Raw genomic sequence first — 15884 nt, 5'->3', positions numbered from 1 at the left:
AGGAATTTATCCATTTCTTCTAGGTTGCCTAATTTGTTAATAGACTCTTATCCTTTGTATGTCTGTTGTATAAGTTAACCCTTTCCTTTCTGATTTTATTAATTTTAGTTTTCTCCTTGCTAAAGGTTTGTCAATTTTATCTTTCAAAAAACTCCTCTTAGTTTCATTGATATTTTTTAGTCTGTATTTCATTTGTTTCTGCTCTGATGTTTATTTTTCCCATCCTTCTGCTAGCTTCGGGGTTAGTTTTTTTCTTTTTCTAGTTTCTGGAGGTGTCAACTTAGATTGTTTATCTGAGATCTTTCTTTTTTCCTAGACTAGATATTTATTGCTATAAACTTCCCTCTTAGAATTGCCTTTTGCTGCATCCTGTAAGTTTTGGTGTGGTGGGTTTCCATTTTCAGTCGTTTCAATATTTTTTAATTTGCCTTTGGATTCTTCCTTGACCTATTAGTTGTTCAGAAATGTGTTATTTATTCCCCACATATTTGTGAATTTTCCAGTATTCCTTCTGTTATTGAGTCCTAGGTTCATACAGAAAAGATACGTGATGTGATTTCAGTCTTAAATTTTTTAACTTGTTTTGTCACCCAATATGTTATCTGTCCTGGAGAACTATTCTATGTACACTTAAAAAGAAAGCATTCTGCAAACGTTGGCTGGAATGTTCTGTTAGGAATATTTGGTGTATAGTCTTGTTCAAATATGTTGTTTTCTTATTGATTTTTGTCTGGATGATCTGTTCATTATTGGAAGAGTGGTATTTAAATCCCCCGCTATTACTGTGTTGATATCTACTTCTCCCTTTAGTTCTATTGATATTTGCCTTATGTATTTAGATTCTCTGATGTTAGGAGCATATATGGTTTCAATATCATATCCTTTTGATAAATTAACCCCTTTATTTTTATATAATGACCTGCTTTGTCTCTTGTGACAATTTTTAACTTAAAGTCTGTTTTGATATAACACTTACAGCCAGGCCTGCCCTTTTGGTTGTCATTTGCATGGAATGTCCTTTTCTATCCCTTCACTTAGAACCTTTAATCTAGAATTTGTCTCCTGGAGACAGCATATAGTTCCATCTTGATTTTTTTTTTTAATACATTTATCCACTCGGTTTTGATTAGAGAATTTAAACCATTTACATTTAAAGTAATTACTGGTAGGTAAGGACTTACTGTGTTTTGTTGATTGTCTTCTGTTTTATAGTAACTTTGTCCCTTTCTTTAATGATTTGTTTGTGGTGTTAAGCTCAGATTCCTTTCTCTTTATTTTGTGTATCATAGGTTTTTTCTTTGTGATTACAATGAGACTTTTATAAAACATAGTATTGGTAATCTTATTTTAAGCTGATAACAGCTTCTACTGCATGCAAAAATTGTATGCATTAACTTCTTCCCTTCATCTTATACTATTGATTCCACAATTCACATTTTTATCCACAATTCACATCTTTTTTTTTTTTTTAAAGATTTTATTTGTTTATTTGATAGAGAGAGGAACACAAGCAGGGGGAGTGGGAGAGGGAGAAGCAGGCTTCCCGCAGAGCAGGGAACCCGTTGAGGGGCTCGATCCCAGGACAGGACTCTGGGATCCTAACCTGAGCCGAAGGCAGACGTTTAATGACCGAGCCACCTAGGCGCCCCTCCACCATTCACATTTTTATATTGTATATCCATTAATAAATTACTGTAGCCATAGTTATCTTTAATACTTTTGTCTCTAGCTTTTATGTTAGACTTAAGTGATTTATGTGTCACCATTATAGTATTAGAGTATTCTGAATTTGTCATAGTGAGTTTTATACTTTCCTATGTTTTCATGTTGTTAGTTAGTGTCCTTTTGTTTCACCTTTAGGAACTGCCTTTAGCATTTCTTCCAAGGCAGGTCTAGTGGTTATGAACTCCTTCAGATTTTGTGTGTCTGGGAAACTTTTTCTCCTTCATGTCTGATGGACAGTTTTGCTGGGTATGGTATTGTTGGTGGCAGTTTTTTTTCTTTCAGCACTTTTTTCTTTTTTCTTTCTTTCAGCACTTTGAATATATCATTCCATTCTGTACGTCATACAGCCTTTCTGCCAAGGCTAAGAAATTTAGTCTTACAAGGTTTCCCTTGTTTGTAACCGTTGTCTTTTCTCTTGCTGTTTTCAAAATTCTGTCTTTGACTTTTTGTTAATTTGATTATAGTGTGTTTTGGTAAAGCTCTCTTTATGTTTAATCTATTTAGGGTTCTTTGGGCTTAATGGATCTACCTGTTCACTTCCCTTTATAGATTTAGGGTTTTCTGTATTATTTCTTTAAAAAATAAGTTTTCTGTTTGTCTTTCTCTGCTCCTTTTGGACTGCCATAATGCATGTATTTGATTCCTTTAGTGATAATAAGTTATCTAGTCTCCCTTTACTCTTTTTTTTTCTTTTTGTTTTTCTCATTAGGTAACTTCAAATTACCTGCCTCAGGCTCTCTGGTTCTTTCTTTGTCTTGATCAAGACTGCTGTTAAAGATCTCTGAATTTTTCACATCAGTCAATTGTGTTCTTTAGCTCTAGAGTATCATAAAAAGTTTTTATGGCTTCTCTTTGTTGAGCTGCTGCTGCTGTTGCTTCTTCTTTTTTTTTTAAGTAGACTCCATGCCCAACATTGGACTTGAACTCACGAACCTGAGATCAAGAGTCTCATGCTCTACCAACTGAGCTAGCCAGGTGCCCTGAGCTTCTTATTTTTATTCATATATTACTTTTCTCATTTTGTTGAGTTGTCTGTTCTCTTTTATAGCTCAGTGAACTTTCAAATGATTATTTTGAATTCTTTGTCAGGAATTTCATAGATCTCCATTTCTTTAAGGTCAGTTATTGGTACTTTATTTTGTTCCTTTGATAGGCTTGCTGCTGGAATGCTTTGGCAGACTGGCCTGGCTCCTACTTCCGTGGGTGTGTGGGCCTACTGCCTGGGTTCATGGAAGTGGGCCTGGCACCAGGGTCCACTTGGGTGGTCTGGCCAGATGCCTGGTCTACTGGGGCAGATCTGGTGCTGAGGTCCATTGGGGTGGTCCTGGAGCTTGGGCCCATAGGAGTGTACCTGGGCCATGGGGGTCAGCCTGGTGCTGAGTTCTGTGGCTCAGTGAGTGCTTACTTTACTGTCCTTCTCCCAAGTGAAGCATATCTCTCCGTGCTTGCAGGAAAAGTAACGTGGGTAATGTGAAACTGTCCTTCCTATCCTCTTTGAATCCATCCTTTCTTATTTCTGTGTAACACCCAGTTGTAATCTTGGACCCGGGATGCCTGCTCTCTCATGCATGTGTGTGGTTATTCAAATTGATGGTTCTGGGAGAAGACTTGTGCTGGAAACCCCTATTCTGCTGTCTCGCTGATGTCAGTGTAGGTGGTTTCTGTCCCTTCTGAAATTGCCTGTTTATCATTTTTCCCTTACATCTGATGGTCACTCTCTTTTTGTGTGTGTGTGTGTGTCTTCTTCTTTTTTTTTTTTTTTTTTTTGTTTATTTACAGCATAACAGTGTTCATTGTTTTGGCATCACACCCAGTGCTCCATGCAGTACGTGCCCTCCCTATTACCCACCACCTGGTTCCTCAACCTCCCACCCCCCCACCCCTTCAAAACCCTCTGGTTGTTTTTCAGAGTCCATAGTCTCTCATGGTTCATCTCCCCTTCCAGTTTCCCTCAACTCCCTCTCTTCTCCATCTCCCCATGTCCTCCATGTTCTTTGTTATTTTCCACAAATAAGTGAGACCATATGATACTTGACTCTCTCTGCTTGATTCGCTCAGCATAATCTCTTCCAGTCCCGTCCATGTTGCTACAAAAGTTGGGTATTCATCCTTTCTGATGGAGGCATAATACTCCATTGTGTATATGTACCACATCTTCCTTATCCATTCGTCCGTTGAAGGGCATCTTGGTTCTTTCCACAGTTTGGCGACCGTAGCCATTGCTGCAATAAACATTGGAGTACAGATGGCCCTTCTTTTCACTACATCTGTATCTTTGGGGTAAATACCCAGCAGTGCAATTGCAGGGTCATAGGGAAGCTCTATTCTTAATTTCTTCAGGAATCTCCACACTGTTCTCCAAAGTGGCTGTACTAACTTGCATTCCCACCAACAGTGTAAGAGGGTTCCCCTTTCTCCACATCCTCTCCAACACATGTTGTTTCCTGTCTTGCTAATTTTGGCCATTCTAACTGGTGTCAGGTGGTATCTCAATGTGTTTTTTTTTTCCCATTTTATTTATTTTTTTCAGCATAACAGTATTCATTGTTTTTGCACAACACCCAGTGCTCCATGCAAAACGTGCCCTCCCTATTACCCACCACCTGTTCCCCCAACCTCCCACCCCTGACCCTTCAAAACCCTCAGGTTGTTTTTCAGAGTCCATAGTCTCTTATGGTTCGCCTCCCCTCCCCAATGTCCATAGCCCCCTCCCCCTCTCCCAATCCCACCTCACCCCAGCAACCCCCAGTTTGTTTTGTGAGATTAAGAGTCATTTATGGTTTGTCTCCCTCCCAATCCCATCTTGTTTCATTTATTCTTCTCCTATCCCCCTAACCCCCCATGTTGCTTCTCCATGTCCTCATATCAGGGAGATCATATGATAGTTGTCTTTCTCCGATTGACTTATTTCACTAAGCATGATACGCTCTAGTTCCATCCACGTCATCGCAAATGGCAAGATTTCATTTCTTTTGATGGCTGCATAGTATTCCATTGTGTATATATACCACATCTTCTTTATCCATTCATCTGTTGATGGACATCTAGGTTCTTTCCATAGTTTGGCTATTGTAGACATTGCTGCTATAAACATTCGGGTACATGTGCCCCTTCGGATCACTACGTCTGTATCTTTAGGGTAAATACCCAGTAGTGCAATTGCTGGGTCATAGGGTAGTTCTATTTTCAACATTTTGAGGAACCTCCATGCTGTTTTCCAGAGTGGTTGCACCAGCTTGCATTCCCACCAACAGTGTAGGAGGGTTCCCCTTTCTCCGCATCCTCGCCAGCATCTGTCATTTCCTGACTTGTTAATTTTAGCCATTCTGACTGGTGTGAGGTGATATCTCATTGTGGTTTTGATTTGTATTTCCCTGATGCCGAGTGACGTGGAGCACTTTTTCATGTGTCTCTTAGCCATCTGGATGTCTTCTTTGCAGAAATGTCTGTTCATGTCCTCTGCCCATTTCTTGATTGGATTGTTTGTTCTTTGGGTGTTGAGTTTGCTAAGTTCCTTATAGATTTTGGATACTAGCCCTTTATCTGATATGTCGTTTGCAAATATCTTCTCCCATTCTGTCAGTTGTCTTTTGGTTTTGTTAACTGTTTCCTTTGCTGTGCAAAAGCTTTTGATCTTGATGAAATCCCAATAGTTCATTTTTGCCCTTGCTTCCCTTGCCTTTGCCGTTGTTCCTAGGAAGATGTTGCTACGGCTGAGGTCGAAGAGGTTGCTGCCTGCATTCTCCTCAAGGATTTTGATGGATTCCTTTCTCACATTGAGGTCCTTCATCCATTTTGATTCTATTTTTGTGTGTGGTGTAAGGAAGTGGTCCAATTTCATTTTTCTGCATGTGGCTGTCCAATTTTCCCAGCACCATTTATTGAAGAGGCTGTCTTTTTTCCATTGGACATTCTTTCCTGCTTTGTTGAAGATTAGTTGACCATAGAGTTGAGGGTCGATTTCTGGGCTCTCTGTTCTGTTCCACTGATCTATGTGTCTGTTTTTGTGCCATTACCATGTTGTCTTGATGATGACAGCTTTGTAATAGAGCTTGAAGTCCGGAATTGTGATGCCACCAACTTTGGCTTTCTTTTTCAATATTCCTTTGGCTATTCAAGGTCTTTTCTGGTTCCATATAAATTTGAGGATTATTTGTTCCATTTCTTTGAAAAAAATGGATGGTATTTTGATAGGGATTGCATTAAATGTGTAGATTGCTTTAGGTAGCATGGACATTTTCACAATATTTATTCTTCCAATCCAGGAGCATGGAACATTTTTCCATTTCTTTGTGTCTTCCTCAATTTCTTTCATGAGTACTTTATAATTTTCTGTGTATAGATTCTTAGCCTCTTTGGTTAGGTTTATTCCTAGGTATCTTATAGTTTTGGGTGCAATTGTAAATGGGATTGACTCCTTAATTTCTCTTTCTTCTGTCTTGTTGTTGGTGTACAGAAATGCAACTGATTTCTGTGCATTGATTTTATATCCTGACACTTTACTGAATTCCTGTACAAGTTCTAGCAGTTTTGGAGTGGAGTCTTTTGGGTTTTCCACATATAGTATCATATCATCTGCGAAGAGTGATAGTTTGACTTCTTCTTTACCAATTTGGTTGCCTTTAATTTCTTTTTGTTGTCTGATTGCTGAGGCTAGGACTTCTAGTACTATGTTGAATAGCAGTGGTGATAATGGACATCCCTGCCGTGTTCCTGACCTTAGCGGAAAAGCTTTCAGTTTTTCTCCATTGAGAATGATATTTGCAGTGGGTTTTTCATAGATGGCTTTGATAATATTGAGGTATGTGCCCTCTATCCCTACACTTTGAAGAGTTTTGATCAGGAAGGGATGCTGTACTTTGTCAAATGCTTTTTCAGCATCTATTGAGAGTATCATATGGTTCTTGTTCTTTCTTTTATTAATGTGTTGTATCACATTGATTGATTTGCGGATGTTGAACCAACCCTGCAGCCCTGGAATAAATCCCACTTGATCGTGGTGAATAATCCTTTTAGTGTACTGTTGAATCCTATTGGCTAGTATTTTGGCGAGAATTTTTGCGTCTGTGTTCATCAAGGATATTGGTCTGTAGTTCTCTTTTTTGGTGGGATCCTTGTCTGGTTTTGGGATCAAGGTGATGCTGGCCTCATAGAATGAGTTTGGAAGTTTTCCTTCCATTTCTATTTTTTGGAACAGTTTCAGGAGAATAGGAATGAGTTCTTCTTTAAATGTTTGGTAGAATTCCCCTGGGAAACCGTCTAGCCCTGGGCTTTTGTTTGTTTGGAGATTTTTGATGACTGTTTCAATCTCCTTACTGGTTATGGGCCTGTTCAGGTTTTCTATTTCTTCCTGGTTCAGTTGTGGTAGTTTATATGTCTCTAGGAATGCATCCATTTCTTCCAGATTGTCAAATTTGTTGGCGTAGAGTTGCTCATAGTATGTTCTTATAATTGTCTGTATTTCTTTGGTGGTAGTTGTGATCTCTCCTCTTTCATTCATGATTTTATTATTTGGGTCCTTTCTCTTTTCTTTTTGATGAGTCTGGCCAGGGGTTTATCAATCTTATTGATTCTTTCAAAGAACCAGCTCCTAGTTTCATTGATTTTTTCCTATTGTTTTTTTGGTTTCTATTTCATTGATTTCTGCTCTGATCTTTATGATTTCTCTTCTCCTGCTGGGTTTAGGGTTTCTTTCTTGTTCTTTCTCCAGCTCCTTTAGGTGTAGGGTTAGGTTGTGTACTTGAGACCTTTCTTGTTTCTTGAGAAAGGCTTGTACCGCGATATAGTTTCCTCTCAGGACTGCCTTTGCTGTGTCCCAGCAAACTGGGACACACAGAACACTGTTGTGTTTTCATTATCATTTGTTTCCATGAATTTTTTCAGTTCTTCTTTAATTTCCTGGTTGACCCATTCATTCTTTAGAAGGATGCTGTTTAGTCTCCATGTATTTGGGTTCTTTCCAGCTTTCCTCTTGTGATTGAGTTCTAGCTTCAGAGCATTGTGGTCTGGAAATATGCATGGAATGATCCCAATCTTTTGATACCAGTTGAGACATGATTTGTGACCCAGGATGTGATCTATTCTGGAGAAGGTTCCATGTGCACTAGAGAAGAATGTGTATTCTGTTGCTTTGGGATGAAATGTTCTGAATATATCTGTGATGTCCATCTGGTCCAGTGTGTCATTTAAGGCCTTTATTTCCTTGTTGATCTTTGGCTTGGATGATCTGTCCATTTCAGTGAGGGGAGTGTTAAAGTCCCCTACTATTATTGTATTATTATTGATGTGTTTCTTTGATTTTGTTATTAATTGGTTGATATAGTTGGCTGCTCCCACGTTAGGGGCATAGATATTTAGAATTGTTAGATCTTCTTGTTGGACAGACCCTTTGAGTAGGATATAGTGTCCTTCCTCATCTCTTATTATAGTCTTTGGCTTAAAATCTAATTGATCTGATATAAGGATTGCCACCCCAGCTTTCTTCTGATGCCCATTAGCATGGTAAATTGTTTTCCACCCCCTCACTTTAAATCTGGAGGTGTCTTCGCGTCTAAAATGAGTTTCTTGTAGGCAACATACTGATGGGTTTTGTTTTTTTATCCATTCTGATACCCTGTGTCTTTTGATTGGGGCATTTAGCCCATTAACATTCAGGGTAACTATTGAGAGATATGAATTTAGTGCCATTATTAGTCTGTAAGGTGACTGTTACTGTATATTGTCTCTGTACCTTTCTGATCTACTACTTTTAGGCTCTCTCTTTGCTTAGAGGACCCCTTTCAATATTTCCTGTAGAGCTGGTTTGGTGTTTGCAAATTCTTTCAGTTTTTGTTTGTCCTGGAAGCTTTTGATCTCTCCTTCTATTTTCAATGATAGCCTAGCTGGATAGAGTATTCTTGGCTGCATGTTTTTCTCGTTGAGTGCTCTGAATATATCATGCCAGCTCTTTCTGGCCTGCCAGGTCTCTGTGGATAAGTCTGCTGCCAATCTAATATTTTTACCATTGTATGTTACAGACTTCTTTCCTCAGGCTGCTTTCAGGATTTTCTCTTTGTCACTAAGACTTGTAAATTTTACTATTAGGTGACGGGGTGTGGGCTTATTCTTGTTAATTTTGAGGGGCGTTCTCTGCACCTCCTGGATTTTGATGCTTGTTCCCTTTGCCATATTAGGGAAATTCTCTCCAATGATTCTCTCCAATAGACCTTCTGCTCCCCTCTCTGTTTCTTCTTCTTCTGGAATCCCAATTATTCTAATGTTGTTTCGTCTTATGGTGTCACTTATCTCTCGAATTCTCCCCTCATGGTCCAGTAGCTGTTTGTCCCTCTTTTGTTCGGCTTCTTTATTCTCTGTCATTTGGTCTTCTATATCATTAATTCTTTCTTCTGCCTCATTGATCCTAGCAGTGAGAGCCTCCATTTTTGATTGCACCTCATGAATAGCTTTTTTGATTTCAACTTGGTTAGATTTTAGTTCTTTAATTTCTCCAGAAAGGGCTTTAATATCTCCAGAGAGGGTTTCTCTAATATCTTCCATGCCTTTTTCGAGCCCGGCTAGAATGTTCAGAATCGTCATTCTGATCTCTTGATCTGACATATTACCAATGTCTGTGTTGATTAGGTCCCTAGCCTTCGGTACTGTCTCTTGTTCTTTTGTTTGTGGTGATTTTTTCCGCCTTGTCATTTTGTCCAGATAAGAGGATATGAAGGAGCAAATAAAATACTAAAAGGGTGGCAAAGACCCCAGAAAAATGCGCTGTAACCAAATCAGAAGAGACCCCAAATTGTGGGGGGGGCGAAAGGGGATAAAAAGAGGTTCAGGAAAAAAAAAGAAAAAAATTTAAAAAATAAAACAAATAAAGAGAAAATATAAAAAAGATCGAAAAAATATATATATTTAGAAAAACTAGTAAAAAAACGTTAAAAAAGAAAAGGGTAAAAGTTTTAAAAAATTTAGCAGAAGAAGAAAAAAGAAAAAAAATTGAAAAAAGAAAAAAGAAAAAAAAAATTGAAGTAGCCGCAAGACTAAAGAATCATGGGGAGAAAGCCATGAGTTCCGTGCTTTGCTTTCTCCTCCTCTGGAATTGTGCTGCTTTCTTAGGAGTTGAACCTAGTTTCCTTGATAGATGACCTTCGTCCTGGCTGGATATTTTGTTGATCTTCTGGGGGAGGGGCCTGTTTTAGTGACTCTCAAGTATTTTGCCTGAGGCGGGATTGCACCGCCCTTACCGGCGGCGGGCGGCGGGAATAAGTAATCGGCTCGGGTTCGCTTTTGGGAGCTTCTGTTCCCTGAACGCTTTCCGTAGAGTTCCGGAGGATGGGAATGAAAATGGCGGCCTCCTGGTCTCCGGCCCGGAGGAGCCGAGAGCCCGGGGCCCCACTCCTCAGTGCGCCCCCAGAGGACAGCACCCAATCACTCCCGTATCCCCAGCCTCTAGCCGCGCTCCGAGCTCACCCAGCCCGCGACCAGTTCAAGGTAACCCCGAGCTGAGAGTTCAGTCCTCGGCTCTGTCTCTGCAGCCGGCTTCTCCATTCTAATACCTGCGAGCTCTGCGACACTCCGACACCCCCGATCCTTCTGTGACCCTGCGGGACCTGGGGCCACGCTGACCCCGCGTGGGCTTCACCCTGGTTTAGCCTCTGGAGCAGTGTCCCTCAGTGGAACAGACTTTTAAAAGTCCTGATTTTGTGCTCCGTTGCTCCGCCGCTTGCCGGGAGCCGGCCCCTCCCCCGTGGTCTATCTTCCCGTCGTTTTAGATTCACTTCTCCGCCAGTCCTACCTCTCAGAAAGTGGTTGATTTTCTGTTTCTAGAGTTGCTGTTCTTCTTCTCTTCGCTCTCCCGTTGGATTTGTAGGTGTTTGCAATGTTTAGATAAGCTATCGAGCTGATCTCCTGCTACCTGATGTAGTCTCAGGCTGCTACTTCTCCGCCATCTTGACTCCTGATCTCAATGTGGTTTTAATTTGAATCTCCCTGATGGCTAGTGATGATGAACATTTTTTCATGTGTCTGATAGCCATTTGTATGTCTTCGTTGGAGAAGTGTCTGTTCATATTTCTGCCCATTTTTTGATATGATTACCTGTTTTGTGTGTGTTGAGTTTGAGGAGTTCTTTATAGATCCTGGATATCAACCTTTTGTCTGTACTGTCATTTGCAAATTTCTTCTCCCATTCCGTGGGTTGCCTCTTTGTTTTGTTGACTGTTTCCTTTGCTGTGCAGAAGCTTTTGATCTTGATGAAGTCCCAAAAGTTCATTTTCGCTTTTGTTTCCTTGGCCTTTGGACACATATCTTGAAAGAAGTTGCTGTGGCTGATATCGAAGAGGTTATGCCTATGTTCTCCTCTAGGATTCTGATAGATTCCTGTCTCACGTTGAGGTCTTTTATCATTTCGAGTTTATCTTTGTGTACGGTGTAAGAGAATGGTCGAGTTTCATTCTTCTACATATCGCTGTCCAGTTTTCCCAGCACCATTTATTGAAGAGACTGTCTTTTTTCCATTGAATATTTTTTCCTGTTTTGTCGATGGTCACTCTCTTAAGAGTGTAAATTGTTTGTTGTTAGGCTAAGGAAATTAGAACAATTAGATGATTTGGTTTTTCTAGAAATTCTGGTGCAATTGTTGGGAATTGGGGGGAAAAGTGATCATGTTTGTTTATCCATTTTGGTTTTTTCTTTTAGTATAGTCCAAGTCTTCCTAGGTTCAAAAATGTATTTTCTTTAGTCCATTTGCTTTTCACTCTAAAGAGCCATAGAAAAGCAATACAGACAGAAATTCTATATTATAAGGTAGTGAGGTAAAATGTTAGAAGTTGGGAAGGTAAACATCAGTTAAATTAGGAGTCTGATTTGATCTTTAAAGTTTATTTATTTTTATTAGTAATCTCTACACCCATTTTGGGGCTCAAACTCATGACCCCAAGATCAAGAGTCACATGCTCTTAGAACTGAGCTAGCCAGGTGCCTCAGGAGCCTGATTTTAAATTAATGTGAGAATTTGGCCCTATCAGCATCGAAGCATTTCATAGTTGTCTTCTGCAAAACTTCTGAAACGGCTATGTTCACATGCCCTTATGGCAGGAGCTGAGTACAGGTGGTGGTTGGCCTTTTTTCCTTCTTAAGTTTTTTTTTTTATTATTATTATAAAATATCTTACATATAAAGGGATACATATGACACATACATTGAATTTAAAGAATATTAAAATGAATACCCATGGACCCACCACCTTGCTTATTCGAAGGCCCTAGGGGCTCCTCCCTATTAATTTTGAATTTAGTATCTTGAATTTTGTATTAAAGTACTTTTTCCGTGTGTGTGTGTTTCTAAACCATGGTATCGGTTTTTCCTGGAGATTCTTCACGAATTTTCATGCAGTCTTACAGCTCCAAGAAATGCTTTATTTTGTAAGAAAGCACATTGGGAGCCTGTATTCCGAGGCTTCTGGATGGCAGAAAGGGTGGGAGAAGTAGATGCGGGAGCATTGCTGTGCACTCTTTTTTGGGGCCAGCAGGTGGCAGTAAGACAACTTAAATTTGGGAAGGTTTTCCTGGGTAAAGAGGTTGGAGAGTAGTAATTGTGCCCAAACTGGATATGAGAATCTGGAGTTTGTAGATTTACTAAGCTCTGTATCCACATAGACTCGTGATAAATATAAATACACACTTAACTTTCAGAGACTTAAGTTACTATAACATTTATAGCATGTATTTAAAAAATATGTTCAAAAATGACATCATGCAGATGATCTTAGAGGAAGGGGATAAAGGGGCCCTGGGCTGAGAGAAGGTTGGTATGACCTGGGCTCATGAGTGACCTGCTCTAATCAAGCCAAGTCTGGCTAGACACCTGCCTCTCCTGTCTGAGAGCAATCTGTGAATGCAAAGGGTTAATCAACAGTCTTAATAGCATAATTGACAGTTGTATGTCAGGTACTTAATGCTGAAATGTTTAGGAATGCGTGTGGCTAAGAACGAAGGCCTTTAGTTGCTATATAAATGTTATAACTCTCTTCCTGACTCATTTTTCTTTCATCTCACAGCAACACTTTACGAGTCACCCGTTCTGCTGCCCCCAGCACACTGGACAGTTCCAGCACTGCCCCCGCTCAGCTGGGAAAGAAAGGCAAAGAATTTGAGTTCTCGCAGTTGCCTCTCAAAGTGGAGTTCCTAGAGTGCAGTGCCAAGGGTGGAAGAGGGGACACGGGCTCCGCAGACATCCAGGACCTGGAGAAATGGCTGGCGAAAATCGCCTGAGGGCCAGGGCCAGAGCTCAGGACATGAATGTGCATGTGTGTGGCCCACGGTTTTGGAAAAGGGTTTGGTAGCCTGGAGATGATAAAGAAGTTGATAAAGAATGGGTACGAAATGTAATTAGAAACATTTTCTTGTTCTGGAAACAAATTGTTGTTGAAAGTAACTTGGAATTTTTGTTTTTCAGTTTAGTTCTCCCCCAGTGCTTTCTAATCACTTACCTGCCTGTGTTTCTGCCCTTGGTTAAGGTTTATGTCATGTCCCTTTAGCAAATGCTTGACCTAGGGTCAAGGTCTTTGTGACCATAACAAGTGGATCCACATAGAGAGGATATTATCGTGAGAGTACGGTTATCCTCTGAAAAGTTTCTTACCCTCTGCTTCTGTGTGTTAGTCCCTTTTCCTGAAAACAAACCTGTCTGTGTATGGAACCAGTTGATTCCATTTGCCCTTGATGTTCATGGGCAGTACGTCATCTAGTCCTTTGTGACTTCTCTGAGGTGTGTGTGTAGTTACCGTGCGGTCTCCCGACATGCGAAGAAGACAGGTAGGAAACAGCAAGGCCGTGTTGACAGCGGGTCTGTTCTTCATCAACGTGGTGACTTGTCCACACTCCAGCCTCGCAGCACTCAGGTTTTAAAAACTTGCCCGGAACCCCTGGAGTCATTCTCAGATGATAGAACTATAAATGCTAAATCCATACAGGGCAAGGGTCTGATGTGCTCTCGTGGTTTCCCTTAACTGAAGAGTATATAAAGATTGAGAAGCTGTTTGTGGTTTTTTGGATGGCTGAGGGCTCCTGAGCTACGTTCCTATACTGTTTGACCAGCCCCTATTTTGTACTCGGAGCTAGAATGCTGTGGAACACATGCGAGTTAAAAAAGTTCTCCATAGTTTTTTAAAGTGCATATTCACTCATGGTTGAAAGAAAAGTCAGCTTTTTCAAAGTGGTATTCTTTGTTGTCTTCTTAAATGTTGACTTTTTTTAATGGCTTTTATAAATTATTAATGTGTTTCTTGGTAAATAAACAACGTGTCTGGCTCAGAGCATTGAGTGGAATGGTAGAGTGGGTACAACTGGGAGCATGTGTTAGGGTGCAGGCCGAGCTCCGTTATTTCCGAGGCCCGAAGACTGCAGCATGCACAGGGACAAACTGCTGTCCCTACTTCACACGCTCAGGGACAAGCCGCACTAAAGCTTCAGAGGAGACAAGTGTAGCTGTGGGTGAGGGAGAAGCTGGTCCCAGAACAGTGTGGTCAGAGCCACGACAGGAGAGGTGTCGGGGCTCGGCAGGCGCACAGCAGAGAGAAGCATGTAGCCGAAACCTTCCCAGGGAGTGCGGTCCCCGTGTCTGTGCAGTACAGCCCAAGCCTCTGCCTTCCCGCCTGCCTGTGGGTCATTCCAGCTCTGCGTGAGAGCCCTCCAGCTCCCCTCTGCCCCCAGCCCTCGATCATACGCCTTGCTGCTCGCTTGTGGCCGAAGTGCGGGCAGAAATGGAGGAGACAGTGGGCCTTGACCCACGCAGAGTTCTTATTTGAAAGCCTTATTGCTACTCGTGTTCTGACCATCCTTTGGATTCTTAGTTTTTGTCCTTTTTAGCCAGCAGTGATTTAAGGAAATAGGTAAGAATAATGAACCAGAAATCGACAGAGAATGTGATGAATGTGACACGTTCACATGGTCACAGTAGGTGCTCATGTGAATAAAAATCAGTGGCTTGACGCTTCCGTTAAGAGGCATGTGTGCTCAGCTTTGTTTTGTTTTCCTGGTTAATTGTTTTCTTTACTGGAGGAAGCAGTACACCAAACAAGTCAAGTTCTCTCTCAAGCAGTAATTCTCAGATGCCAGTGGGCATCAGAATGATGTGTGGGGCCCAGCGGACAGCTGTTCTGAGGACCGTGCTCCTAAACGTTCAACTCAGTGGCGGTTCTGGTGTGGTCTCAGGGGTCTGCGTGCTCATTGTGTCCTGGGCCGGGTACGTGGGGCTCCTAGGAGCACCCTACAAACTCAGCTGCCCTGGAGTGAGTGCCACACGTGCCTTCGAGAGGCTTGGGTTTTAAGTTCTTGGGGCCACATGGCCTGTTTAGTTTTTCTCACAGGGTGTGAAGCAAGCAAGCAAGCGACAGAGCACCCTCCCAGGGGCTCTCATCCTGCTTCCTACTCCTGTGCTCTCGCTGTCCCATTCTTGTGCGTTTGGGCCGGGGGGAAGATCGTGGTGACCAGTTCTTGGGTGCTAGGAAGGGGTTCCAAGAGACCCCATGTACTGTTCTCTAATCTTGGTATCCTCTCGTGGCCCTGAAGCCGTTCAGCCAGAATAGTCCCATTTCTTCATGAGATGGGAGGCAAGTGTGACCAGAATGGAGAGATCAGTCATGGGGACTGGCAAATGAGGCACAGCTGTGGGTCAAAGATGAGACGCTGTGGCTTGAAACAGCTCCTTCTTGGGAACACAGCAGTGTCTGAGCCACTGGATGGGTATGGGCCCTGCCACCTGCTCACAGGCCAGCTGCCACCTGATGCAAGTAACCCCATTCCTTGGTAAGGGAGAATGCAGGACGCGGGGAGGTGCCGTTATGTGTGTGTGCGGGGGGGGGGGGGGGGGGGGGGGGGCTGTGATGAATATGCCCTGGGCACTCCATTGCTTCTGGAATGGGGTCTTCCGTGGGGTGTGGAACATGTGCAGACTGAGGGGTCGGGGTACTGTTGGCCTTACTGTTTATTCCAGCTCTTTTTCAAGCCCTTTTCCGAGGGGTCTGGGGCCTTGGTAGCCCCTCTACTGCCAGTAACCTGCCCGTTTGCGGGGTCCGAGCCGGCAACAGCAGTTCTTAGTAGGGAGCGCCGCTTACCTTTCCCCATGGCTTCCGTCTCAGCACCTCCTGAGATTGCGGTGTCCCCCTGGGGTCCTCC

At 42.0% G+C, this 15884-nt stretch overlaps 1 protein-coding gene across 1 annotated transcript in view; it reads left to right on the top strand.

Annotated features, from left to right (window-relative positions):
* The window catches only part of LOC123940273 (serotransferrin-like), a 62247-nt gene extending 48224 nt beyond the window's left edge, over nucleotides 1–14023 (top strand). Inside the window, 1 exon segment of the mRNA XM_046002913.1 lies at nucleotides 12767–14023. Within this exon segment, the coding sequence (XP_045858869.1) occupies nucleotides 12767–12980 (214 nt within the window). The 3' untranslated portion in view covers nucleotides 12981–14023.
* The last annotated feature ends 1861 nt before the right edge of the window (nucleotides 14024–15884 follow it).

The sequence above is a fragment of the Meles meles genome, chromosome 4 (genome assembly GCF_922984935.1).
Source record: "Meles meles chromosome 4, mMelMel3.1 paternal haplotype, whole genome shotgun sequence".
Taxonomy (NCBI): Eukaryota; Metazoa; Chordata; class Mammalia; order Carnivora; family Mustelidae; genus Meles; species Meles meles.
Note: the sequence above shows the minus strand (reverse complement) of the source record. Positions and strands in the feature narration are given on the sequence as shown.